We start from the raw sequence: 25005 nt of genomic DNA on the forward strand, positions 1-25005 counted from the left end.
TTTGATTTCCCAATTATAGAGAACCCACGCTTCAGAAAAGCTGCTCCGGACTTTCTCTCTCTAGATGTTAATGGCGAATCCAAACTCTTGTGCATAGGCATCCGTGGACGCTTGCAGTCTGGTGTATATCAACCGACTTCAACTGCCGGTAAGCGAGAATTATTGTTTTGGCGAGATGTTTTTTTACGGTGGTACGTGCGTTTTTTCGGATAATGCTGATTGCTTGTTTGGTGTGTAATGCGTTGCGGATCTGATCTGAGGTTAAGATCTGAGTGTTAAGAGGGAATTGGATTGTGTTGTGACGTTGTTTTGTTTGCTTGTGTGGCGTAATGCAGGGTTGATTTGATCTGGAGGTTTTGCGTGATTCGTGTGCGCCAAGTGATTGATTGGGAATAGGATTTGTGTATTTTTGGTGCGTGTTTTTTTCTGGAGCACAACATTGTTGTTATTGAGAATTTGCGGTTGATTAATTTGGTTACTGGGTGGCAGTAGGTTTTTGGAATAAGGAGGTTTTTGGAGTATAAATTCGGATGTGTAAGCACAGGATCGGATCCTTTTGTGGTAAGTTTCCGATAGTTGGAAACTTAGGCATATGATGTAACAGACAAGTTACTGAGATTTTTTTCCAGTTTGCGGATGCTCAACAATTGTCATTATTTGACGCAAGTGGACCTGGTTTGGCTTCTGGATCATATTATATGCGAGAGATTATATATGATGATCCGCTATGGTTTTCAGAATTGTTGGAGATTATTGTTGAAACAATAGCATTAAGTAAGTGGGTGGTTTCTGTGCTTTACCTGAAGAGGATCAAAGAAATTGATCATGAGAAGCTCTTGGTACAAGAAGTTGCTATTGGTCCTCGGCCCTAGACCGCCATTCAATTGGTTGCTTTTGTGTCTGGTTAGTGTCTTAGTTTTGGTAGTACTTTGGGGATCTTCAACTTCATTTGATTCTGTGTCTGCTTCTGTGAGACATGATATTCACTCAAACTATAGAAGGTTGAACAATCAGGCAGTACTTGATTATTTAGAGTTGAAAAAATTAGGATCCAACCTTTTAAGGAATTATGATTTTTGTGGGAAGGAAAGAGAGAATTATGTTCCTTGCTACAATGTTTCTGCCAATCTTCTAGCTGGTTTTAAAGATGGTGAAGAGTTCGATCGTCATTGTGAGCTATCGCAAGATCAGGAGTATTGCTTGGTTCGCCCCCCTAAGGATTATAAAATTCCTCTGACCTGGCCCAGTGGTAGGGATGTTGTGTGGAGTGGAAATGTGAAGCTGAGCAAAGACCAATTTCTTTCATCTGGAAGCATGACTAAAAGGTAACTCATTAATTTTAACTGAAATATTTCAGTATGATGATTTACAATTTAGTAAGCAGTGATAGATTTTGGATACCCAAGCTCTTGTTTGGATAGAATATCATGCTTTCATGTGATTCTGTATATTTTAATCCTGTAATTTCTATAGGCTCATGTTGCTCGAAGAAAATCAAATTTCCTTTCGTTCAGATGATGATATTGTTGATGGCGTCAAAGACTATTCTCACCAGATTTCTGATATGATAGGATTGGGAAGTGATGTTGAATTTCATGAAGCTGGTGTAAGTTCCCATTGCTGTGCATAGCCCCTACTTTTGAAAATTCATTTTCTTTGACTTAAAGATGCTTTTTATGTCTAAATTTTAGTTTTCATTATTTGGTCATGCACATGTTTAAGTAGAAAGTAATGTATTAGGAACTAGTTCTGATGTGTTTGAATATTTTTGTTTAAATTGCAGGTTCGCAATGTATTGGATATCGGCTGCGGGTTTGGTAGCTTTGGTGCTCACCTACTTTCGCTTAAGCTGATGGCTATTTGTATGGCAGCATATGAACCGATTGGTAGCCAAGTTCAGCTAGCTCTTGAGAGAGGTCTTCCAGCCGTTATTGGCAACTTCATAGCAAGACAATTACCATTTCCTGCCTTATCCTATGATATGGTTCACTGCACTAAATGCGGTATTTTTTGGGACGACAAAGGTACTTTATATGGGTTTGCTTGCGGCTTTACCCTCTCCCCTAAATTATACAATTTCCTTGGAGCTATGCTCAATCAGATTTTTTATTTGATTGATCTCTCTACTATGGATTCCTATGATGTTTGAGATTTGTGAGTAAATTCATAAAATTGTTGTCTTCTCAAGGAAAGTTGGAGTTTTAAATTTGTTGAAACTGCTCTGAACAATCAGTTTTCATTTAATATGTAGTGATTAGCTTGGCATTATTTATTTTGAAGCTCGTGGCTGACAGTTTTTCCAATTATGAGAATTGTTAACTTATTTCTTGTGGTTGCCCATTGAATCTGATAAAATCTTGTAATAGGATAAGGTGGTTGGAATGGATGAGAATGACTGACTGATTGGACAATGGATTACTTATGAATTTTGCATCTAAGTTTGGTAATTTGGACAATAATATTTAATATAAAAATTTCGTTGTTTTCAGTATAATTGGATTTCAATCTTTTCTAGGTTAATGGGCATGTATTCCATTTCCTCTTCTATAGCTATATGACACGTTGCTTATCCTGAACGAAAGCAGAAAGTTAACTATTCTATGCTTAAGTAATAACTGTCCAAGGTGCAACACTCCCTGAACAGGAAGGTTTTTTCTGCTTTATTCTTTTTTTTATGTATCCACCAACTTTTTAAATTTTTAGAGTACAAATGGATAGTAGTGCTAAGATTTTAGATTTTTTGAAGTTGAATTTGGTGATCATAGTTAAGGGGCACATTGCATTTCACTGATGCTATATTTATGTCAGATGGGATGTTACTTATTGAAGTTGACAGAGTACTCAAGCCTGGAGGGTACTTTGTATTAACCTCAGGAAGCTATAGACAGATAAGAAACAAACGAAACAAAGGCACTGTTCTGGTCCCGTTGGAGGAATACACCCAAAAGCTTTGTTGGAATCTTGTGGCTCATCAAGACGAGACTTTCATATGGCAGAAAACTACAGATGCTCACTGTTACATTTCAAGGTGAGACTAACTTCCAATGCCTGATGCATTGCTTGTATTTCTCTCTCTCTTTCACACACACACGCCTGCAAACATGCGCAGAGTCTCCATTTTTAATATTTTATACATCATATCCTAAATCTCCAGTATTGTTATGGTTCTTAATTCTAGCAAGCAGAGTAGTTTCCCCCTTTGTGATGGAGAGGACAGCATGTCATACTATAAGCCCCTTGTTCAGTGTATAAGTGGGACTGCCAGCAAGCGTTGGATCCCCGTTCAGAACAAGTCTTCTATTTATTTCAGTCCTACAGAAATTGCAATCTATGGTATGTCACACTAGCTTAAGGAAATGAGTTTTGCATAGATAAACCTTTTTTTTTTTTAAAAAAAAAAAAAACATACATGTATGACATCTCTAATTTGCAAAATGATTGATTATTTAATTTGCAAAAGGATTTACTCGTTCAATTTGCATGCAGGAATTAATCCAGATGATTTCTCTGAAGACATGGAATTCTGGAGATCTGCTTTAAGAAATTATTGGTCATTGCTTTCTCCCTTGATTTTCTCAGACCATCCAAAGAGACCCGGCGATGAAGATCCAATGCCCCCATACAATATGGTTCGAAATGTGATGGACATGAATGCTCGTTATGGAGGTTTAAATACTGCTCTAATGGAAGGTAGAAAGTCTGTGTGGGTGATGAATGTTGTGCCTGTAGGCGTGCATAATTCCCTTCCTGTCATTCTTGATCAAGGCTTCGCAGGAGTCTTACATGACTGGTAAGATATTCGTTCTTGGGAACGCCCACCTCGCCAAATTCCACAAATCTATTATGTGTCTCAAATCTATTCTGTATAATCGATCTTACATGTTTTCTGTTCTAACACTTTATGCTTTTGTCCCGACACAGGTGTGAACCTTTTCCCACATATCCCCGGACATACGACATGCTTCATGCCAAGGGACTTCTATCTCATCTCGATTCGCAGAAATGCAGCATGGTTGACTTAATCTTTGAGATGGACCGTATTCTCCGTCCAGAGGTAGTGTCCGAGGATAGTATTCTCTTCATTACTACACACTTCACATTCTTACATATACTTGATTCATCAATACGGTTTCTTTTCAGGGATGGGTTATTATTTCTGACAAGATCGATCACATAGAGACAGCACGAAGTCTCGTCACTCAACTTCGCTGGGAAGCCCGGGTGATCGACCCGCAAAATGGCAGTGACCAGCGCTTGCTAGTGTGCCAAAAGCCATTTTTGAGAAAATGATAAAAAACGCTGCAGCAGTTAAGGAAAAGCTCTCTCTCTCTCTCTCTCTCTCTCTCACTCATTTCCTTTCCACTCTTCTTTTCATTCATCGAAAACGTAATCTCTCTTTATACACTGTATAAATTCGATTCTTGCCTATCTCATATATCTCAGAGTTTCTATAATAATAATAATCACGCTGGCCAGAAAAAGCGTGTCTGCTTGAAAATTCAAGTGGTATTAACGCTTTTTGTGGAGGAACAACAAATTATGGGGACAAAAAAAACAGAGCAGTTCCTTGTGAGGTGGAATCAAAGTTTTGGAGGGGTGTAGATTAGCATCTTTTATGTTTAGAGTCGCGTTTTTGGGAAGGCACGACTTTTCCACAGTTTGTAGGAGATATTCGTTATCCTTTAATTTTTTATTTTTATTTTTATTTTTTAACCATCGAAATATGTTTCGGGTTTTATGTCATATTTGTTTATTGATGATTCTTGTAACTGAACTTGGTTTGTATTGAAGATCTGTTGCTTTCATCTCATTGCTGCAATTGTAAGGAAATGGTGTTTTCTCCAGGATCTCTTTTTCTATTATTGTTCATTTTGACACCTATTGTACATATTGTTATGAATTGCTGTAAGAATGGACATATATTAGGACAGTGATGTCAACAAATTGTTATTGAAAGCTAGTAAAATTTAGAAATGCCATCATTTTTAGAATATACATTGCTCAATGCATCGGCGCTGTTTAGTTTCGATATTCCCTTCTTTTGTCTACCAGCTTCCAACACAAAATGTAAATAACATCTAGAGTAAGAAGTCGTCGTACGCCTTGCAGTTTTATTTCGAGGCGTGTAAGAACAACTTCTATTTACTCGCCACCATATTAAGTCTCTTCCTCAAAATAGCTCTTCGGCAAATGGAAATCTTCTTCCTGACTCAGAAACTCGGCATCCTCGTCATCTGGTTTCTGAAAGACCATTAAACAGGCAATTGTTAATGTCACAAATATCCCATATGAAAGGTTAACAAAAATACAGAATCTTTAGGTGAAAGGATCAGCGACTATATAATTTGTAGGTTGTTAGCGGACAATAGTTATTATTTGATGGAAAAATTGCTTATAACCTAACCTACATGTCGTTTGAAAAGTATGCATTGATGTTAAACTCCATCGTATTTTAGAAAATCGAGCAACTTTTAAGAGATTCCGTGTAATATTTTCTAAAACATGAGAAAACTTTATGCAATTTTTAATGATGGGAGAATATTACAGATTTTCAAACCACAAACAGATTATAAACAATTTTGCCTTGTTTGATTGCAAAAGAACTAAATGTATATATGGAACAGGTTATCTACAAAAGCTAATTCCGAACCCAACCTATTAATAGCGAGTAAGATTAAATTTTGAAGCTTCAATTACACAACATTTCACAACCATTCTAGCGTCGTTGATGTTAAGTACAAAGGTTAAAGATCATACATACCACCATGTCCAAATTGTAAAATCGCCCCAGCAACTTCAGACATTCATCCGCAGTAAATGGTCGATCGAAACTGCAATATACAATAAGGCATTTGCAAAACCAAGAAATGTGTACAATAGTTGGATATTTACACAGGAAATTCCATTTGACAATACAAGTTGTGCAAACCTTTTGCGCATATACTCGGTTAAACCATAAAGAACAAAGTGACGGTGTGGGCCTGAAATTGACAAAAACCGGTTAGTTTATCAAGAACTACTAAATAACGGGAGCAACAGCAATGTATATCCACCCCTGATTTTTGCTAAGAAACAAATTATTGATCTATGGACTGTCGTTGAAATAAGATCGTTTGGATAAGTGCTCGAAATAAACGAAGTCATTAATGGTGAAGCCTAAGAACACACAGGTGAACAATTGAATTTTATAACATGATTGCAGCAAAGTAATCCTCCTGCTAAGAATTTCTGTAATGAAATTTATCTTTAACACAGTGCCATTGCTGGAATAAGTTCTTTATTTTCTTAGCAAGGATTGATAGGTCAGGAATGGTGGAACCCTAACCCTAACCAAAAATTTGATAACAGCGACAATGGAAGGCTGCAGCTCGTTTCATTCAAATTTTGTAGACCAAAATAATTTTCACATAATACATCGAAATGATGAGCAACAAGAAGTTAAGTTTAATATTTCAGCTGGAAATGGATGATGGATCACATGCACACATATGAACATCAAGGAAAATGCACCCTAATTTCTACATTCAATCGAAGCAGGAAAGAAGAGATAATCAATCGTTAAAAACCTCGTAATTTGGATGGAGGATAGATTTCGAGAGCTTCAAGCAATCTCAGCTCCAATTCTACCTCCGAATTCTCCTGCAAATAAAAATCAAAATTCGAACGACCAAATTCTCATAAAACTCTCAAATTCCGGGAAAGAAATCGTTGAATTAACCGAAGAATTTACCTTCCGGAGAGTGGACGAGTTGATCTTGCAAGGCGAATGCACAGAAACTCCGTCTTGCTCCTGCTCTTCTTCCTCTTCTTCAACTTCTTCCTTCTTAATCTCCTCTTTCGCTCCTTTCTTGGATTTTCCGTTCGTCATCTGCCCCATTCTCCTCTGCAGGTAGGACCGGATCACTCTTCACTCCCAAATTCGAAACCGAATCTCACAAGCGTGATTGAAAATTTAGGGATTTCTTGTGTATGATCGGAGTTCAGTTAACCACAAAGGAATTTGAACTGCAAGCCATTTTTTTTATTATCTTTTTGGGCCGGGCTTTCCCACCCGGCCCAAAAAGCAGAAAGGCCCAATAAGAATGCTCGGAGCTTCTTGAGGTCCAGATGATTAGTAGCTACTCCTGGGATCAGAGATCCTCGTTGGAATAATTAAAAGGTAAAGGTAATAGAATTAGATCCTTTATACATATATTCCCTCACAAAGATTGAAAAAGATGAACTCTATAGGTCCTTCTCTTTCTGCACGAAATTTATTCTCTGGTTAAAAAACTCTATAAAGTGCATTTGTCAATGGCGGTTTTGGGTGTATTTTCGTAGCAAAGATATGACAGCTTCGCTGATTTTGATTCTTGAATTACCGCTCTTTCAGCCACCAGTTTATGTGGCAATAATTAGTACGATTATAGCAATAATGTAATCGCTTTCAGATGCACACATCATGAGTATCTCTCTCTCTCACACTAAATACTACTATAATAATCAGATTATATATATACATCTGTATGTATAGTGTATGTATATGCTTAGCACCGTCAGTGACGGTCACTTTGTATTTCTCTCTCTAGATATCTCCATATTCCTCCCACCGAACACTCTCTCATCCACCCCCCACCCCCCTCTCTTTCTCTCTCTCTCTCTCTCTCTCTCCTCGCTCATTTCCATCGCCATCATACTCATCCAGCTCACACCTTCTTGAGCTATCTTGAACAATTTAGCCATGGATGTTCTTGCAGTGATGGTGCTGTTCTTGAGCTTTGTGTATCATTCAGGTGCTGAAACTTTCTCACAGATGCTTGTGTGTTTTTTAATACACTTTCTGGGCATTTGGTGTGGGTTTTGATTTTGGTCATAGTTAAGAAATTTATTCAAGGGCTTTTTTCCATTCTCCCCTTTCTTCATGAACTGTAAAGGAGCTTCCAAAAAGTTTTCATCTTTCCCCTTTTACACCCTGAAACACTTCTTTTTTAGCAATCCCATTTTATTTTTATTTTTCTTGACCTGATCTGTTTGTCTTACTCCCCTTTTGTCCTCACAATTTCAATTCTAATTTTTTCCACAGATGCATCATATTGTGTGTGCAACAATGGGGTGAGTGACAGTGTTCTTCAGAAGAACATAGATTTTGCTTGTGGGGCTGGGGCTGATTGCACTCCAATCCAACAAAATGGAGCTTGTTTCAACCCTAACACCGTCAAGGATCACTGCAATTATGCTGTCAACAGTTATTACCAGAAGAAAGGCCAGGCTCCTGGCAGCTGTGATTTTCAGAGCACTGCCACTGTTACTCCAAACCCCCCAAGTAAAAAATCTTCAAACAAACAAAAACCCCATCAAGAATCTTGTTCTTTTGAAATTCTGAATTTCATCTTTGGTTTTTTGCCTAACAGGTGCAGGTTCTGGATGTGTGTTTCAGTCCAATCCTAGGTAAATAATAGTTGGAAATTTAGTTGCATATGGATCTTGTTGTTTGGCACTTTTGTCGGTGAGGAAAGTAGATTATCCATTTTGCTTTGAATTGCTAACAATGATGAAATAGGAAGATGTTTGTAGTAAATAAATTGATGATAATTTTTATATGCCGACTAGTTTTTTTATCAAATTTATGGTTAGTTATGTCTTTCTTGAGGAATCTAAAAGTAGAAGGTAGATCCAATTCTAAAGCTTCAACGAATATATGCCATTGAAGTTAGCTTTGAATACTCAATGTGAGCTGTCATGATCTTCATATTTAACTAAGTTGTTAGTTTCCAAATGATTTGTTCGGTAGGGTGGTTTGATGTTGCTGAGCATGCTCTTGAAGGTTTATTTTTTATTCGGGCATTGTTTTAATAATCCGAATCTTGTCTTGTTATAGCACCGGAGGCGCCACCACCACACCCCCAACCACCCCTACCATTGGAGGCACTCCGACTACTCCCACCACCCCCACCACCGGTGGAGGCATGCCCACCACCCCAACCACAGGCGGCGGCACCACCAACACCCCTGGGACCACAGTTCCGGGCACGTCGACGAATCCAGGTTTTGGCGTCGGTCCAACGACAGGAGGTGGATTCGGCACTCCAGACAGCAGTGGCGCCGGTGGGATGATTTTACTTTCTAAAACCAGCTCGGCTACGGTGTTTTCGATCGCAGCTGCTCTTCTAGCTTCGAATTTCATGTGATCGATGTCGTAAGTCGACGGGAGGGATCGAAAACAAGAAATGCAAGAAGGGATGGAATGCATTGGGCTAAGGATGTAGTGATGTTTCGCATTGTAGATTTCATGGGACCTTTGTGTATTTATCCTATTCTGCAGTGAGATAAAAGAAACAAAACAGGGGAATTTCTTTCCCCTTGGCGATACATACATATATATATATATATATTCAAGAACTTGTTCTATTCATAAGTTTAGAGTTTTTCCATGTAATAGCATCTTGTTTTCATGGTTACTATGTTGTTCTGTTATTTCAAGCTTCATAGGTGAAAATGGTGGATTGAGAAGCATCGTAAAAATTGAATCTTTATTGGAAATTATTCGAAAATAAGCAAAGGGCATTTCGATCTTACTCAATTATTTTATGTATGTATTTATTCATTTTATAAAGAGTTCTACTTTTCTCGTTTTGCTCCAACACAGAAATTCAGTAAACGTCACGACACCTAAAGCAGAAAGAGACTATTTTGGCTTCGACACTTTCCTCTCTATTTCCGTATGGAACCTCAGCATCATCAGACACGGGAGACTCCGCCGCGGCGAGCGGCGGCCGGCGGCGGCGGCGGAGGCGGCGGCGATTTCTCCGCCTTATATGCTGTTCTGTTAATGTTCCTCGTTTTTGCTGCCATGGTATATACGAGCGATTTTAATTTTCCATTTGGGTTGTTCGTCTTGTTGACAATCGATTAAATTAGACTCTTGTTTAATTTGATCATTGGTTCTATAAGTTCTTTCGTTTCGTTCCCTTTGGATTTTCTTGACTCGTTTCTTTCACCTCTTTAATTCTCTATTTCGTTTTAAATCTGTGCTTGTTTTTACGATACCAGAAAGTGACCTAAATCCTGAGGGTTTCTCGTTTGATCAAATCCCTAGTGACGAAAATGGATGGCATCAGGAGGAAGAAGAGGGTTTTTTAATTGTCAGAATTGATGAACATCATAGGCAACACAGTTAGACTAATATAGTTGGACGCCATTGTTGTTCTTGTGAATTGAAGAAGAGATCTGTTTATTAGTCATAGTTCAGTCTACTTCTTTTGGCTGTTCTGAGAATGCAGTTTGAGCTCAATTTCTTACATTGAAACCTGATTATTATTAACCTAGAGATGATGATGGAAGGATCTAGAATTCCATTTACAATCCATCCTGAACTTATAAAGCATAATGGGATTGATTTGCTATTCATGGAGCTTCCATTAGCGTCGTTGCAGGACTAGTTTTAGCAAACTTTTGTCTGATTTTTGTGTTCTGTACAGAAAGGAATCTTTAATCTTCCATCTTTGATTTGCAATTATGGAGGAGAAGTTTGTGATTGAGACATTTATCATCTTATGTTTATATCCAATCGATCTTTTTGCAGATTATACTTCCGTCGGCATCTACTACAATCAATTTCTCTGCTTTGCATCAAGTCCCTGAAGGTCACGTTGGGGTTTACTGGAGAGGCGGCGCCATTTTGAAAACCATCACCGAACCAGGTAAACTCTTATATGCTATACAACTATGTCTATCCTTGCAATCTTGTTATTGATTCAACTGTGATTTTTCCATCTTGTGTCAACTGAACGTAGGTTTTCATTTCAAAATGCCGATCCTAACTCACTTTGAGCCTATTCAAGTGACATTACAGACAGATTTGGTACCAAAACTCTTTGTCTGAGTTCATCTGTATGAATATTTTCGAGAGGTTAAGGGAGTAATAGTTTCGTTGTATGAATGCAGGTCAGAGATATCCCTTGCGGAACAAAAGGCGGCGTAATGATAAATTTTGAGAAGATAGAAGTAATTACATTTGTTGCATTGTTTGTTTTCGTTTTTTTTTTCTTTTTTTTTTTTTCTACTCTTCTTTTAATCCAATTTCGCGTTCAGGTAGTTAATCGACTTCACAAGGATTATGTATACGACACGCTGCGCAACTACAGCATCCACTACGACAACACGTGGATATACGACAAGATCCACCACGAGATTAATCAGTTCTGCAGTGCACACACCCTTCAGCAAGTTTACATCGACATGTTTGATCAGGAAAGTCGGAAACTTTAGTTATCATCTTTACTATGCATCATTGATTTATATCGGAATGCATTTCGACAACGGAATATCTCGATAATCGTTGCAGATCGATGAGAAGATGAAAGACGCCCTTCAAGCCGACTGCACGCGCTATGCTCCAGGCATCGAAATCATCAGCGTACGCGTCACAAAACCGACCATCCCCGAGAGCATACGGCGCAACTTTGAACAAATGGAAGAAGAGCGCACCAAGGTGTGTCTTATGTTCTTGCGACGGTAATTAGAAAGAATGTTCGAACTTATAATATGTCTAAAACTCGATAAAAAGGTATTGATTGCAATGGAGAGACAACGAGTGGCTGAGAAGGAAGCCGAGACACAGAAAAAAATCGCGATAAGTGAAGCTGAAAAATATGCTCATGTTAGTAAAATCCAGATGGAACAAAAATTGATGGAGAAAGACAGCGCGAGGAGACAAGAGGAAATATCGAATACGATGTATTTAGCTCGTGAAAAGAGCTTGGCTGATGCTGATTATTACCGGTAACCCTGTTTTCTTATTACAATATAATGCTAAGACTTTGTGGAAACTTATTTGTGAATGGCTTTGCAGCACAATTAAAGAAGCAGAAGCAAACAGATTGAAGCTGACTCCCCAGTATTTGGAACTCAAATTTATCGAAGCGATTGCTAACAACTCGAAGATATATTTTGGCGATAAGGTTATTTAATTCTTGTTTGTTCTTATGCACACGCCGCGCTTTTTCGCCCGGTGCTAACATTTGTTGTTCAGGTGCCGAACATGGTTTTGGATCAAAGACTGCTCGGAAATTTCTTACCGGATTTGCTTCAGAAAGATAAGAAGACAGAAGCTGAATCGAAGCTCAAATCCTCGTATTAGCAAGACAAGATGTTGTGAGGATAAATCCTTAATTTCCTTGTCCATATTTTCTTGTGAGGTTGGAATTGTCCATGGTTGTTGATGTGTGTTTTGTTTGCAAGAAAAGTTGTTTGGCGAGGGAGAAGTATATACAGTTTTGAGGATTCTTTGGTTTTTTTTTTCTTTTTTTGGCTGAATCTGAATCCAAACAGTCCACGTGATAAATCTTTTACTTGTGATTCAGTGGTTATGAATTCCCAGTTTACATTAACACTAGTGTTTGTTTGACAAATTTTTAAGAACATCAAAAAATATGAATTCCTAACACAGTCTTTTTTTCAGGGGCGGTCAGTTCGGGTCCGACCCGATCGGGTTAATCAGGTCAGTGGCCTTAAAAAATGTAAGGCCTCCATATTTACGCTAGAAGGAGGGCTTGAACCTCCGACCTTGTGGTTAACAGCCACACGCTCTAACCAACTGAGCTATTCCAGCTGTTGTGATAAATATAAAAAAATAATGATTTGATCAAATAATAAAATAAAAAAAGGAAATTTGTGCTTACAGAATGTACCTTTGGAAGGGAAGATTCCCAATAATGGTGCTTCCAATTTAAGGAATAAATAATTATGAAATACAGCAACAAAATCCGACATAATTTATTGTATCTATACTGTATAATATTAATATAGCAGCACCATTAAACATCTTCTTCCTTTTCTGTCTTTCCAGTCTTGAAAAAGGGCTTTTTTCTCTTCAAATCTGGTTCTAAATTGTTTGTTATTGTGTCCAAGATTCTCTTTTCATAACAAGGGACTCAGAAAAACAGCTGCTGCAATTTGGATCAGTGAAATTAGAATCGTTTCTGATTGATTCATGATTTTTCGGGGCTAATCCAATGGAAGTTCTCCCGAATCTATTGGCCGTTTTGTGGGCTCTGGCGAGCCTTACAGTGGTGACGTCGCACGGTATTCAACCTCTCTCAGTTATCGCCATTGACAAGGCTGTTATTGCCCTGGATAACAAAGCTTACATCAAAGCTTCTCCTACGATTCTTGGAGTCAAAGTAAGTCCCAAATTTGTTGTCTGAAATTCAAAATTTCTTAAAGTTGTTCTTCCTAATCGTGTTTTTATCTCTCAGGCCAACGACGACAAAGATTGGGTTACTATCGACTATAAAAGCCCTACCCCGTCGAACGATGACTGGATCGGTGTATTTTCTCCTGCAAATTTCAGGTCAGCAAAAATGGCGTTTCTTGTTAAATCGAGACAGGGATTTGTTCTTACATATTGGATATTAAATTCTGTTCAGCTTGTCCGCCTGCCTTCCTGAGAATCCTCGAGTTATTCCGCCATATTTGTGCACAGCCCCGATTAAGGTTTATGTTAAAACATTAGCTTTTGCCCTAAGCCATTTTTTCGATGAATGAGAAGATTCTGTATCTAATTCTGTATATAATGTATATATCTGCAGTACCAATTTGCTAATTTCAGCAACAAGAACTATAAAGAAACAGGCAAAGGATATTTGAAGCTTCAGTTGATTAACCAAAGATCAGATTTCTCGTTTGCATTATTTTCCGGTGGTGTATCGAATGTATGTATTCATCGGCATTTCGAAAAATTAGAAAAAGAAAATGAAAATAATTCATTCTGAGTTATGTTAATCATGTTTGTTTCTTACATTCATCAGCCGAAGCTGTTGGCCGTGTCGAATCCAGTGGCATTTACTAATCCGAAGGCGCCGCTGTATCCTCGATTAGCTCAGGGGAAAGCTTGGAATGAAGTATGTTCTTACAGCCATAGTTGTCTGAAATTTCGTTTTTCTTCTTCATTAATATGTATATGTCCGAATGTGCTTCTTAGATGACGATTACCTGGACTAGCGGATACAGTATTTATGAAGCCGAACCTATAGTCGAATGGGGGCCTAAAGGAGGACAGCAGACGCAGTCTTTCGCAGCTACACTGACTTTCGATCGCGGCAGCATGTGTGGTAAGATGAAGTTAGCAGAAGTCTAGGATGTAAAGGCGTATTAATTACTTATCGACCATTACATTTATGTCGTAATTCTGTAGGTGCACCGGCAAGAACTGTAGGATGGCGCGATCCTGGATTTATTCATACAGCTTTTCTGAAGGAGTTATGGCCGAATTCTTTGTATGCTCCTTTCAATTAAATGATTGTGTATTCTTGTCTGATTACATTCGAGAATTCTTGTCTTAACCTATTCGATCTGTGCATTTTCAGGTATTCTTACAGAGTTGGGCATAAATTGATTAACGGGACGTACGTATGGGCCGATACTTCCCAATTCAAATCGTCGCCATTTCCAGGCCAGAAATCGCTACAACGAGTCATCATTTTCGGCGACATGGGAAAGGTTTTGCTCGGTTCTTGTCCGAATTAGAACTGCAACTTTTTGTCCGAGTGACATTTCTTCTGGTTTTCGTCTCGTTATTACAGGACGAAGCTGACGGCTCGAACGAGTACAACAACTTCCAGCGCGGCTCACTTAACACCACGAAACAGCTGATCGACGATGTAAGGAATTACGACATAGTTTTCCACATCGGAGACATCTGCTACGCCAACGGATACCTTTCCCAGTGGGATCAGTTCACTTCTCAGGTTAAACCAATTGCGTCTAGAGTACCCTACATGATCGCCAGGTGCTCGGGTTTTTTTAATTTTAATTTTCGACGACGTAAATTTTTCGACGAGTTTCCTGTTAACCGTTAAAGTCGATTCAATCTCTGCAGCGGCAACCACGAGCGTGATTGGCCGGGAACGGGTTCGTTTTACGGGAACATGGATTCGGGAGGCGAATGTGGCGTCCCGGCTGAAACCATGTTCTATGTTCCCGCCGAAAATCGAGCTAAATTCTGGTAACATCGATATGGCTGTCTTAAGATTACGTAAATTACGTGTAATGATCAAACAATGGCTGTCCAGGTACTCGACCGATTACGGAATGTTCCGCTTCTGCGTGGCTGACACAGAACACGACTGGCGAGAGGGCAGCGAGCAGTACAAATTCATCGAACGCTGTCTTGCGTCGGTGAATCGACACAAGCAGCCGTGGCTGATTTTTCTTGCACATCGTGTCCTAGGTTATTCTTCGGCTACTTATTACGCGCAACAAGGATCGTTCGGCGAACCGATGGGACGAGACGACCTGCAGAAGCTATGGCAGAAGTATAAAGTCGACATAGCCTTCTTCGGGCACGTCCACAGCTACGAAAGGACATGTCCTGTATACCAGGTGATTAAATTCTTCGAACATCTTTCGATTAAACCGTTCAAAGTTCAAACAACCTCGATTAAAGTTCGACGGATTTTCATTACAGAATATATGTACAAACAAGGAGAAGAAGAGATATAATGGTAGCTTGAATGGGACAATTCATGTGGTGGTTGGAGGAGGAGGGGCGAGCCTTTCGGAGTTTTCGACGTTGAAGCCCGACTGGAGCATCTACCGGGATTTCGATTACGGGTTTGTCAAACTTACGGCATTTGATTATTCAAACCTGCTTTTTGAGTACAAGAAGAGTAGAGATGGTAAGGTTTACGATTCCTTCACGATTTCGAGGGATTATCGGGACATATTGGCCTGCGTGACGGATAGCTGCCCGAGTACGACTCTGGCGTCGTGATCGAATGTCGACGGGAATTGAATCTGCTGATTGTGAGCATTGTTCTGTTGCAAAAATGTCGAATTCATTTTGATGCTTAATGTTGATAAAACTGTCATATTATATTCCGTTAAAACCATTCTTATATATTTTAGGTGAGACTATCTAATAATAACCACAACAAATGATATCAAGATTCGGATTTTTACGTCATAAAAAAATAAAATAAAATTTGGGATTTTATTAGGATGGTAGAAGAATATGTTGAGAAATAAAAGGAAACATTTTTATAGTAATATCCCTTAATTCATGCTTTTCCTTTGATAAAGTTTAATCTTGAAGATTCCATGAATATCGTCCAAGATTGAAGATTCAATCAACTTCTCAAATTTCATTGATAATCTCATAATTTGTTCTTGTAAGTCACTTAAGAAATTTAGAGTTGTTGCTAAAAATATGTTATATTCCAACTCTTGAGGCTTGAATGATGAACCCTTGTAATCTCTATCCTAAAAAATGCAATCTTTTTTTTTTTTTTTCAAGACATCAAAAACACGAGCAATCATGTCATTTGAATTCAATAATGGTTCATGCATCTTCTCCAATAAAATTTCGAGTTTACCAAAAAGCAAGTGGGAGTTGAAAATTTTGCAAGAACACCAAGATTGGCCAATTATATATATATTCTCTATTATTCATTTATGTCCAACTGGTGACAATGATAAGGATGATGGAGTAAGTCAAATTAATAACAACCCGTCATTCAAGTCATATTTATTTATCAGTTTCTTGTTTCTTCTGATGACTTATTTGCATCAACCAAACCCACACACAACTTTGACTTAAACAGGCGTGAAAATCTCCATCAAATTTGGGAATTCTTCAACTGTGAACAGGATAGACATGAAAACCCCAAAAAGGGCAGAAAATAAAATTAAGGAATCTCACAAGATAATTCAATGGCTGGGATACTTTCCAACAGATTCTCGGATCTCTTGCAGATACAATATGTATATAACTATATATATATATGTATGTATGTATGTATGTATGTATATGTATATATGATTATTGAAGATATTTTCAGATCAGCCGCCCTCAAGAAAATTAATGATTCAATCATAATTAAGGCCTGGAAATATGTGCTGCATTATATATACACACACATACTTTACCTGTTTACATGTCCTTGTTCAAAAGATTCCTCCAACTTCACTTTGAGCATCTTCTCCAAACCAGGTCTTCCAAATTTCAGAATACATGTTGGTTCTATCACAAATCTTTCTTTCTTGACTGGGGAGTGATAAAAATCCAATCTTGACAGTTTTTTTTTTTTTTTTTTTTTTTTTTTTTTTTTTTTTTTTTTTCTGATGTTCTTACAGGATTGGTTCAAATTTGACTTGTTTATCCGATCCATATAGGAAGTAATCATCTTGACAAGTTTACTCAAAATGTATTTGGTGGAGAGCAAAGGAGGAGCCATAGGTTGTATGATCTTGTCCTTACTGTTCTTAGGGACATGGCCAGCATTGTTAACTTTGCTCGAAAGACGAGGCCGTCTCCCGCAACACACTTACCTCGACTACTCGATCACCAACCTCCTCGCCGCCGTCATCATCGCCTTCACGTTCGGAGAAATCGGTAGCAGCACTGCTGACAAGCCTAATTTCATTAATCAGCTGTCTCAGGTCTCAATCTGATCATCGTATCAACATGTACATTTTCAGGTCATATATTTGTTGAGATATTTTAGATTAGCTTATTATTTGTTTAGATTGGCTTGATTGATTTATTAGATTCGGTAAACTTAGATTATGATTTGATCTTATCCAATGGTTAAATTGTTTTGATTTGAGTCTATGACGAATTTGATTTAACTTAGGATAACTGGTCCAGTGCTCTGTTTGCAATGGCCGGCGGGATCGTGCTAAGCCTCGGCAACCTCGCGACGCAATACGCCTGGGCGTTTGTAGGCTTGTCTGTCACCGAGGTTGTCTCATCGAGCATAACTGTCGTCATCGGTACACAATGCTGTTCATCGACTTCTTTGTGGCATCTATGATGCTGTTTTTGTGCTCGTCTTGAGTTGTTTTTTTTTTTTTTTTCACCCTATTGCGCCAGGCACGACATTGAATTACTTCCTCGATGACAAAATCAACAAGGCCGAGATTCTTTTCCCCGGCGTCGCGTGCTTCCTCGTAGCAGTTTGTTTCGGATCGGCTGTGCATTCATCGAACGCTGCCGATAATCGAGCCAAGCTTAGCAGCTTGCCTACTGATCATAAAGAGGGAGCTGTGTATGTTGTAGATTATCTTCTGTTTTAGTACATATGATGAGAAAATGGTGATTGTAAATTGTAATAACTTTTTTTGACAGGATGAAGAATGGTCATTCTGTCACACATTCGGACAAGGCTAAGTTTGGAACTGCAGATTTCTTGATACAGCTTGAGAACAGAAGATCAATTAAGGTAAGGATGGTTGATTGATGATCAGAATGGCAAGAATTCAGTCATTCACTGTCCCTTTTCTTACATGATCCAATTCAGGTTTTCGGGAAGGGGGCGATCATCGGCCTGGCCATAACTTTCTTCGCCGGAGTCTGCTTCTCGCTCTTCTCGCCGGCGTTCAACCTGGCGACGAACGACCAATGGCACACCCTGAAACGCGGCGTCCCCCACCTGAGTGTCTACACGGCATTCTTCTACTTCTCCATGTCCTGTTTCGTCATCGCGATCATTCTCAACATCATCTTCTTGTACCGTCCGGTCTTGAACCTGCCGAAGTCATCTTTTCGCAGTTACTTATCAGACTGGAATGGCCGGGGGTGGGCTCTTGTGGCCGGTCTTCTCTGTGGGTTCGGCAATGGCCTGCAGTTCATGGGAGGCCAGGCTGCAGGATACGCCGCGGCTGATGCAGTTCAGGCGAGTCGATACATTTCTTTAGCTTCCATAATGTTTATGTCTGAAAAAGACACAAACAGAATAATGGTAACATATAGAAATGGTGATTGACTGCAGGCACTCCCTCTGGTGAGCACATTCTGGGGAGTATTGCTGTTTGGAGAGTATCGAAGATCGTCGAGGAGAACTTATGTGCTTCTTGCAGGCATGCTGTCGATGTTTGTCGTCGCTGTTGGTGTCCTCATGGCTTCGTCAGGTCACCGCAAGTGATCGATCCATCATGTTAGATTCTTGAAAAGAATCTGCAGTGAAGCTGCTGAGGGTGTCCTAAGAATTCAGGTGTCTGCAGAGATTTAATTTGCAAAAGAATCAGCTGTGCTGGCAAAATCATTCTATTGCAACATATGAGAACAATCATGGTGCCCTAACCAAATGAGCTATTAAATTTAAGGGGAAGGGCTTTTTGTTTGTCATCTGTATCTATCCAAATCGAAATGATCATCTCATATTTTGCCCAACACTGTTTTTATTGCAAAGGATTCGGGAGTAAAAAACATAGAAAATAAAAAAAAGATGTAAATGGAATTTGGATCAGTGAATCTTAGAATCTTACATGGTTGAAGTTGATTCCGACTGTTATTTTTCAGACAACACAACTCTGTCGATGTTCGTTCTCACAACTTTGCCTGATCACTTCCGAAACTCTTTCTTCGGCTACTTTTCTCTGTTATGTCACTGCATTTGAAGGTATACATACAAAGTAAGACATAAATTGCTTAATGGCACTTATTGTATGAACTGATACTTACCAGTTTAGTTCAAAGCATCTCCATATCCAGTTCAGAAACCTCTAGCATTTTCAGCTACATTGGAAAGGTTAAAATTGCAACTTCCCCCGGCGGACATTCCTGGTTTTTGCCTTTCAGAGTTCTCAATCTTGAAGACTGACTGGAGCATCTACAGATATTAGGATTATGGCTTTCTGAATCTTACAGCATTCGATAATTCAAACCTTTTGTTTCAGTACAAGAAGGGCAGAGATGGTAAGGTCTACGATTTCCAGGGATTGTAGGGACATCTTGCCCTGCACTATAGAAGCTGCCAAAATACAATTCTACTCCTGATTAAAATACAATACTAAAATTATGGAAATCGAAAGCTTGCCTGTCAATTAATAAGCATTTGAGTAATGGAACAGAATTTTCACGGCCTACACTCCCTATCCTTTCAGGGATTCATTCAGGTAGATAATTCAGGAGTAAACACGATAAACATTCATCAAGAAGCATACACCAAATGGGTTATGGGGCATTTCAATGAAAATAAATTATGAAATCAGGTCATTACGAATAAGAAAATGAAATGTCTATATCGTAAATGAATTAATTGTAACCATATAAATAATTCCACTGCAGCAGCACCTACAGTGGAAAGATCTTTTTGTATCGGAAATAGATCAAAAAGCATGAGTACAGCATTATAGAGAAAACTCCAGTGATGATTAGCACCCAATTGAATGTCGATGGATTATCAAACACTTCATCCTCAAAGTTCATACCAAAAACTGCGGCCACCACAGAATATATCGTAGCAACAAATGTAGCAGCTGTGAGAAGTAGCTGGTATTGGATCAGCTGATTCTGAACATTGCCCTGTTACAATATCAAATGTCAAAGAAATTCTGAAAATGGAAAATAATTATGTGTAAACATTTTTAACCTTTAAACCTTGATGCGTACCAGCTTAATGTTGATCAAATCCTCCGTATCTTCAATATATTCTTTAAGCTGCACAAGCAGTACAATTGTTTAAGCATATGAAACCAACAACTTTTCACAACAGCACTGTATATTTTTACTGTAAGTAATTCTCTCGATGGACCACCTAATCTGTGAACCTTCTTAGAAGATCGACTAAATTCTATGCCTTGAAAATTCATCAAATTCAAAACAACCACTGTTCTGTTTTTTCAACAAAAGACTGTAATATAAAGGCTTATTCTTTTATATTAATCATAAAAATTTCAAGAGCTTAATATTTACCTCACCTTGCAATTCAGAGGGTATGGGAATTATTGAAAAACATAAAACCACACCGAGAAAAGGTAAGACAACCTGTTTTTCATAAAACCAAAAACAAAAAGAAATCTTTCTCTTACCGCCAGTAATTTGTTGAGAGTGTTGTCTATTACAACAAAGTATGCTTCAAGTAACATTTCGAGTTGATCAATATTCTCATCATCGCTAGACGAGCTCAAGAAGCTTCCCTGTTTGCTGGAACTCATGCTGCTGAACGCTCTCTGCAGTCTCTGAACTCCACTGGACGATCCAACAGGAGAGACAGGTGCGGATTTGGATACAGCCTGGTCATGCGGTGAAGTACTTGTTTGATCATCATTATGATCATTGTTGTTCAATTCCTTCCATCTTTCTTTCTTTTCGGTCAAATACATCTCTGCCATATCTCCATCATCATCCATCAGATGTTCTATTACATCACAAACCTAAAATCAAGCCAAACTAAGTGATTATTGACCATCCCTTCAAGTACGTTGAGAATAGTTAATACATTTTTACCTTCTGTACCCGCTGAGTCATGGTCAGCAGGTTTCCTTTGAATCTGCGTACATGTTCTAAATTGAGTGTGCTTATTGATGATGCCAATTCATCAAGAACAGGATATATTTCCGTTTCTAATGAATTTACCTACAAAGTACAAGAAGTCAAATGTAATGAATTTAGTCATGTAAGTAAATAAAAAAATTTCATATACTAATAGGTAAATGAAATTATTTTGTGGTATACAATACCCACATCCTGACAGGTGTGCATAAACCAATAGTGTGTTTTTCAACACAACATAATTTGTTAATTACACAAACAAACACAAAGCCTGACCCTGTTTTCAGAAAATCTGGTTTTGGGAAAGCTTTAAACTTGTCGGAAAAAGCTTCCAACTTTCAAGATTACACGTGCATATATAAGTGAATAGTGTGAAACAAATTTGAAAATACAAACAAATAGGCCCATAATTATTTGATTCCTGGTATAGTGCACGTAGAATGTGTATATGTATTAACATGTTATAAATAAATTAGTGAGTTTTCTGGCGTAAAAAGGATGAATAATTTCTTATTGATTACTTAAGCACAATTGTAAACAAAGATCATAAAATGATGGATCGTTGCCTGAAACTTTTGTTCAATTAGTGATCACATGCATGAAATGAAATGTGTGATAACTTACAGAAAACTACCAATTACATTATAAAATTAAATACCTGAGCATCAAGAGACATACACGTAAGTTCCAGAGCAAGCTCAAATGCCTTGAACTCAAAAGGTAAATCATCTGTATCACATATAAAACATTGGGGGCTTACTAATTTTTAGGTCAAAGTGGCAACAAACTAATAACATAATTAAGTGCTGAAATAAAACAAACGCTATGTCTTGCACAAGACCAAAAGAAAGAAAAAAACAGAAAAACAGGCTGTTCTCAAGATAAACAGTAAATTTTGATTATCAAGACAAAATTTTCAGTTTTTCATATAGAAATTGCTCCGTACTATGAATGTTTTCTGCTTTAACATTAACATGACCGGTCATCAAGCCAACTTTCCCAATTGATGCTTAATATAGTATATGATTGGATACACAATCTTGCATATGTTCAGTTTAGTTATTCATGGGCAACTGAAATGAAGGAAAGAAACACACATTTGATGTTTCTACAACAGTAACTCCATTATCTTACCGAACTGATCTCTCGATGCTTCAAGACGCTTGCACAGTTCAGATCGATACTGTAGCACAGACACATCCACAGAGTTTCTTAGAATAACCTCATCAGCTGTGATAATGCATCTAATCTGTTCCAGACTAATAACAATAGCTTTCTCACGGCCTAATATTGTGGAGGGATAGATAAACAATGGATCCAAAAGCCTAAGATCTCGAGACGGTAAAGAGCAGCGTCTCATTAGAGTAAATTTATCCAGTTCCACAATTTCAGAATTCCCTTTCCCATCAATCAAAATCCAAGATCGGTTTCCAAGATTATGTCCCCTCTTCTTCAAGCCTGGAAATCCTGATCCACCTGCATGTTGAGTGCTGCTTTCCTCTGAATTGTGAAAAACATTGGAAGATGTAGGTTCTTGTCGAGCCATTTAGTTTAATTCTGTCCCTTACTTCATCCAAAATTTTACAGCAGCCGGCTTTCTTCATTGGTGGGCTTCAAATGTCAAGCTACTGCAGACAATCTGTGTATTAGTTAATCAAAACCCCATGTCAGCAATCAAATCAAAGGCAACATAACTTGAAGTGTAGAATGATCATCCCCGGTTTTTCTTTTCTAGTTTCATGGCCAAAACATCAATATAGAATGTAAAAAAAAAACAGAAGTTTTAACAATTTCATCAATATTACATTGTTAATTATACATACCACAGACAAAAAGTTACAAAATATTCAACCTCTTGGTTTCATTATAAACAAAGACAATAACAGCGATAGTTAAAAATATAGATAACCCATGTTGGTTCTGAATTCACAGTATAACAGAAGAAATAAGTTAAAGGTATCTGTTTTTCAAATAAAAACAGTAAAACTGCAATTCTAAATCCATGGCCCATTCCAGTTAAATATTAACAAACCCCTATAACACTCCAAGATAACTTTTGTGCCAAACAAACATATGAATAGTTAAAAGTAAATTTTTATTCCTTAACACAGAAACACACACATACAACGATGATAAATAACAAACAAACACCAATTACTGTAAATTCAAATCCAATTTTGCCCATGACATTGTCCTTAATGTTTTTAATTATACAAAAACATATGCTGATTGCAAACAACACGCAAAGCTATAAATACAAATACATAAATCCATTAAATTAAATGACATCAACTATAAAATCATGCAAGCACCAATTCTAGTTTTCCTCCAGAAAGAACGAAAACACCAAACCTCCACGCTAAATAACGAAACCCCTAAATCTTGAAAGAATGCAACCTTTTCTGTAATTTTCAATAACATCAAACACCAATTTCAGAACGACATCAAAGAACGGAAAAATATAAACCCCCACTTTCCACTTTTCAGTGTTGATCTTCTACACCCAAATAAATACATAAAATTTTGGAAATACAAAATAATGTGCCTCGCACAATGAAAGAGAACCAATTCCTACCTTGACCCTTGGAGAAAGCTTGGACAGCGTTTCAGATGGCATCTCTCTGGTACCCAGCCATGGACGGAGAGATTCACCGTTATTTGGCTACCGCGTTATGCGGCTTCGATAGAGTCTGCCTGCTGGTCTGATACCAAACCACGTTTTTAGCCATACAGAAACACGCTTTTATCGATTATCATTTCCCTCTTTTGTGTGATTGTAAATCTGTAATACATATTTGTTAAGTCAGTCGGACCTTTAAAAAATAATAAAAATCTGAAAATTAACAAAACAAACAAATTTTTTAGTTGATTTGAATTTAACAAAATTCGAACTAAAAATTCATATGTGCATCCCTAAATTAATAAAATTAATAATCAGTTTAGCAAATTAGTTTCATTTAGAAATACAATATTACAAATTTGTAAATTCAATTGCAAATTTAAAATAAATCACTTTTAATACTTACATTTCAAATTTTATAAAGGACTGCCCATTGCATGCCGGGGGCGGGGGTGAATACAAATACTCCCTCTTTAATTATTTACTCTTTGTTTATAAATTTTAAAATATTAATTCTATTTTATTGAAAGGCCCATTTAGAAGGCCCATGTATGGGATTAGGCCCAATTTTATTGCAGTGGGCAAGTTAAGATGAACTCGCTGATCCAGGATAGGTAGAATGAGAATTCGCGGTTGTGTCTTTTGTGGATTCTTCATATATTTTTATTATTTATATTTTAAAAAAATATATAAATTTAATTATTTATTTTTTATATTATTTTAAAATTTTATTGTGCATTCAAAAATAGACATCAATATTCATTTATATGGCATCAAATAATTATTTAAATTAAAATTTCACTATTCAAAAATTCAAACACAAACAAACACACCAGTAGTATATTTATATTTCAATATATAGGTGTGCTTTATTTATTTTTAAATTCAATTTTATATTATTCAATCTAGTTTTCCTAAAGAAAATTATATACCATATTCATATTTTGTGTAAAATATTAAATTTTAACTCATTAAAGTATGGAATATTAAATTATATACTAATCAAATTAAATTGGTATTTAACCAAAAATAAAAGTACAAAAAATTATTCACTTATTAATGTGAACGATTTTCTCAAACAAATGAATGCTGTATTTGGTTTGAGTTTTTATCATTTCTAACACAAATTTTT

At 37.5% G+C, this 25005-nt stretch overlaps 7 protein-coding genes and 1 non-coding gene across 10 annotated transcripts; 5 read left to right on the top strand and 3 right to left on the bottom strand.

Moving 5' to 3' along the window:
* Positions 1-4844, top strand: LOC127245605 (probable methyltransferase PMT5). Its single transcript, XM_051266591.1, has 9 exons — positions 1-148; positions 336-1325; positions 1474-1606; positions 1784-2024; positions 2809-3028; positions 3179-3333; positions 3487-3790; positions 3922-4054; positions 4141-4844. The coding sequence occupies exons 2-9, from the start codon at positions 826-828 to the stop codon at positions 4288-4290; spliced, it is 1836 nt and encodes a 611-aa protein (XP_051122548.1). The 5' UTR covers positions 1-148; positions 336-825; the 3' UTR covers positions 4291-4844.
* An 87-nt stretch (positions 4845-4931) lies between these two features.
* On the bottom strand, positions 4932-6986 carry LOC127245608 (uncharacterized). The gene is made up of 5 exons (XM_051266595.1): positions 6731-6986; positions 6567-6639; positions 5930-5981; positions 5762-5831; positions 4932-5241 (listed from the first exon to the last, which is right to left on the bottom strand). Exons 1-5 carry the CDS (start codon positions 6875-6877, stop codon positions 5158-5160), a joined length of 426 nt encoding a protein of 141 aa, XP_051122552.1. The 5' UTR covers positions 6878-6986; the 3' UTR covers positions 4932-5157.
* A 540-nt stretch (positions 6987-7526) lies between these two features.
* On the top strand, positions 7527-9465 carry LOC127245607 (PLASMODESMATA CALLOSE-BINDING PROTEIN 3-like). The gene is made up of 4 exons (XM_051266594.1): positions 7527-7772; positions 8063-8302; positions 8391-8427; positions 8858-9465. The coding sequence occupies exons 1-4, from the start codon at positions 7721-7723 to the stop codon at positions 9165-9167; spliced, it is 639 nt and encodes a 212-aa protein (XP_051122551.1). The 5' UTR covers positions 7527-7720; the 3' UTR covers positions 9168-9465.
* A 133-nt stretch (positions 9466-9598) lies between these two features.
* On the top strand, positions 9599-12571 carry LOC127245606 (uncharacterized). 2 transcript variants are annotated; one of them, XM_051266593.1, is made up of 10 exons: positions 9599-9832; positions 10562-10679; positions 10773-10840; positions 10924-10983; positions 11071-11226; positions 11321-11470; positions 11546-11760; positions 11831-11939; positions 12011-12132; positions 12440-12571. In XM_051266593.1, exons 1-9 carry the CDS (start codon positions 9701-9703, stop codon positions 12116-12118), a joined length of 1116 nt encoding a protein of 371 aa, XP_051122550.1. In that variant the 5' UTR covers positions 9599-9700; the 3' UTR covers positions 12119-12132; positions 12440-12571. The 2 variants fall into 2 exon arrangements, with proteins under 2 accessions (XP_051122550.1, XP_051122549.1); XM_051266592.1 differs by lacking the exon at positions 12440-12571 and having other exon boundaries at positions 9600-9832; positions 12011-12329.
* Positions 12516-12589, bottom strand: TRNAN-GUU (transfer RNA asparagine (anticodon GUU)). The gene has a single exon. It is a non-coding gene; the product is annotated as a tRNA-Asn (tRNA).
* A 157-nt stretch (positions 12590-12746) lies between these two features.
* On the top strand, positions 12747-15918 carry LOC127245604 (probable inactive purple acid phosphatase 1). Its single transcript, XM_051266590.1, has 12 exons — positions 12747-13160; positions 13236-13330; positions 13407-13473; positions 13569-13691; positions 13788-13880; positions 13961-14090; positions 14174-14255; positions 14346-14478; positions 14562-14767; positions 14858-14983; positions 15051-15360; positions 15446-15918. Exons 1-12 carry the CDS (start codon positions 12993-12995, stop codon positions 15749-15751), a joined length of 1839 nt encoding a protein of 612 aa, XP_051122547.1. The 5' UTR covers positions 12747-12992; the 3' UTR covers positions 15752-15918.
* A 1233-nt stretch (positions 15919-17151) lies between these two features.
* Positions 17152-19152, top strand: LOC127245473 (ureide permease 2-like). The gene is made up of 6 exons (XM_051266377.1): positions 17152-17418; positions 17613-17751; positions 17852-18026; positions 18107-18200; positions 18279-18653; positions 18750-19152. The coding sequence occupies exons 1-6, from the start codon at positions 17182-17184 to the stop codon at positions 18900-18902; spliced, it is 1173 nt and encodes a 390-aa protein (XP_051122334.1). The 5' UTR covers positions 17152-17181; the 3' UTR covers positions 18903-19152.
* Positions 19153-19980: 828 nt separating this feature from the next.
* LOC127245474 (magnesium transporter MRS2-5) lies at positions 19981-23995 on the bottom strand. Of its 2 annotated transcripts, none has more exons than XM_051266378.1 (7): positions 23829-23995; positions 22388-22892; positions 21912-21982; positions 21209-21337; positions 20791-21135; positions 20372-20419; positions 19981-20284 (listed from the first exon to the last, which is right to left on the bottom strand). In XM_051266378.1, the coding sequence occupies exons 2-7, from the start codon at positions 22797-22799 to the stop codon at positions 20054-20056; spliced, it is 1236 nt and encodes a 411-aa protein (XP_051122335.1). In that variant the 5' UTR covers positions 22800-22892; positions 23829-23995; the 3' UTR covers positions 19981-20053. The 2 variants fall into 2 exon arrangements, with proteins under 2 accessions (XP_051122335.1, XP_051122336.1); XM_051266379.1 differs by having other exon boundaries at positions 22388-22881; positions 23829-23980.
* Positions 23996-25005: the final 1010 nt, after the last annotated feature.

The sequence above is a fragment of the Andrographis paniculata genome, unplaced genomic scaffold, assembly GCF_009805555.1.
Source record: "Andrographis paniculata isolate CXL003 unplaced genomic scaffold, ASM980555v1 Contig22END, whole genome shotgun sequence".
Classification (NCBI taxonomy): Eukaryota; Viridiplantae; Streptophyta; class Magnoliopsida; order Lamiales; family Acanthaceae; genus Andrographis; species Andrographis paniculata.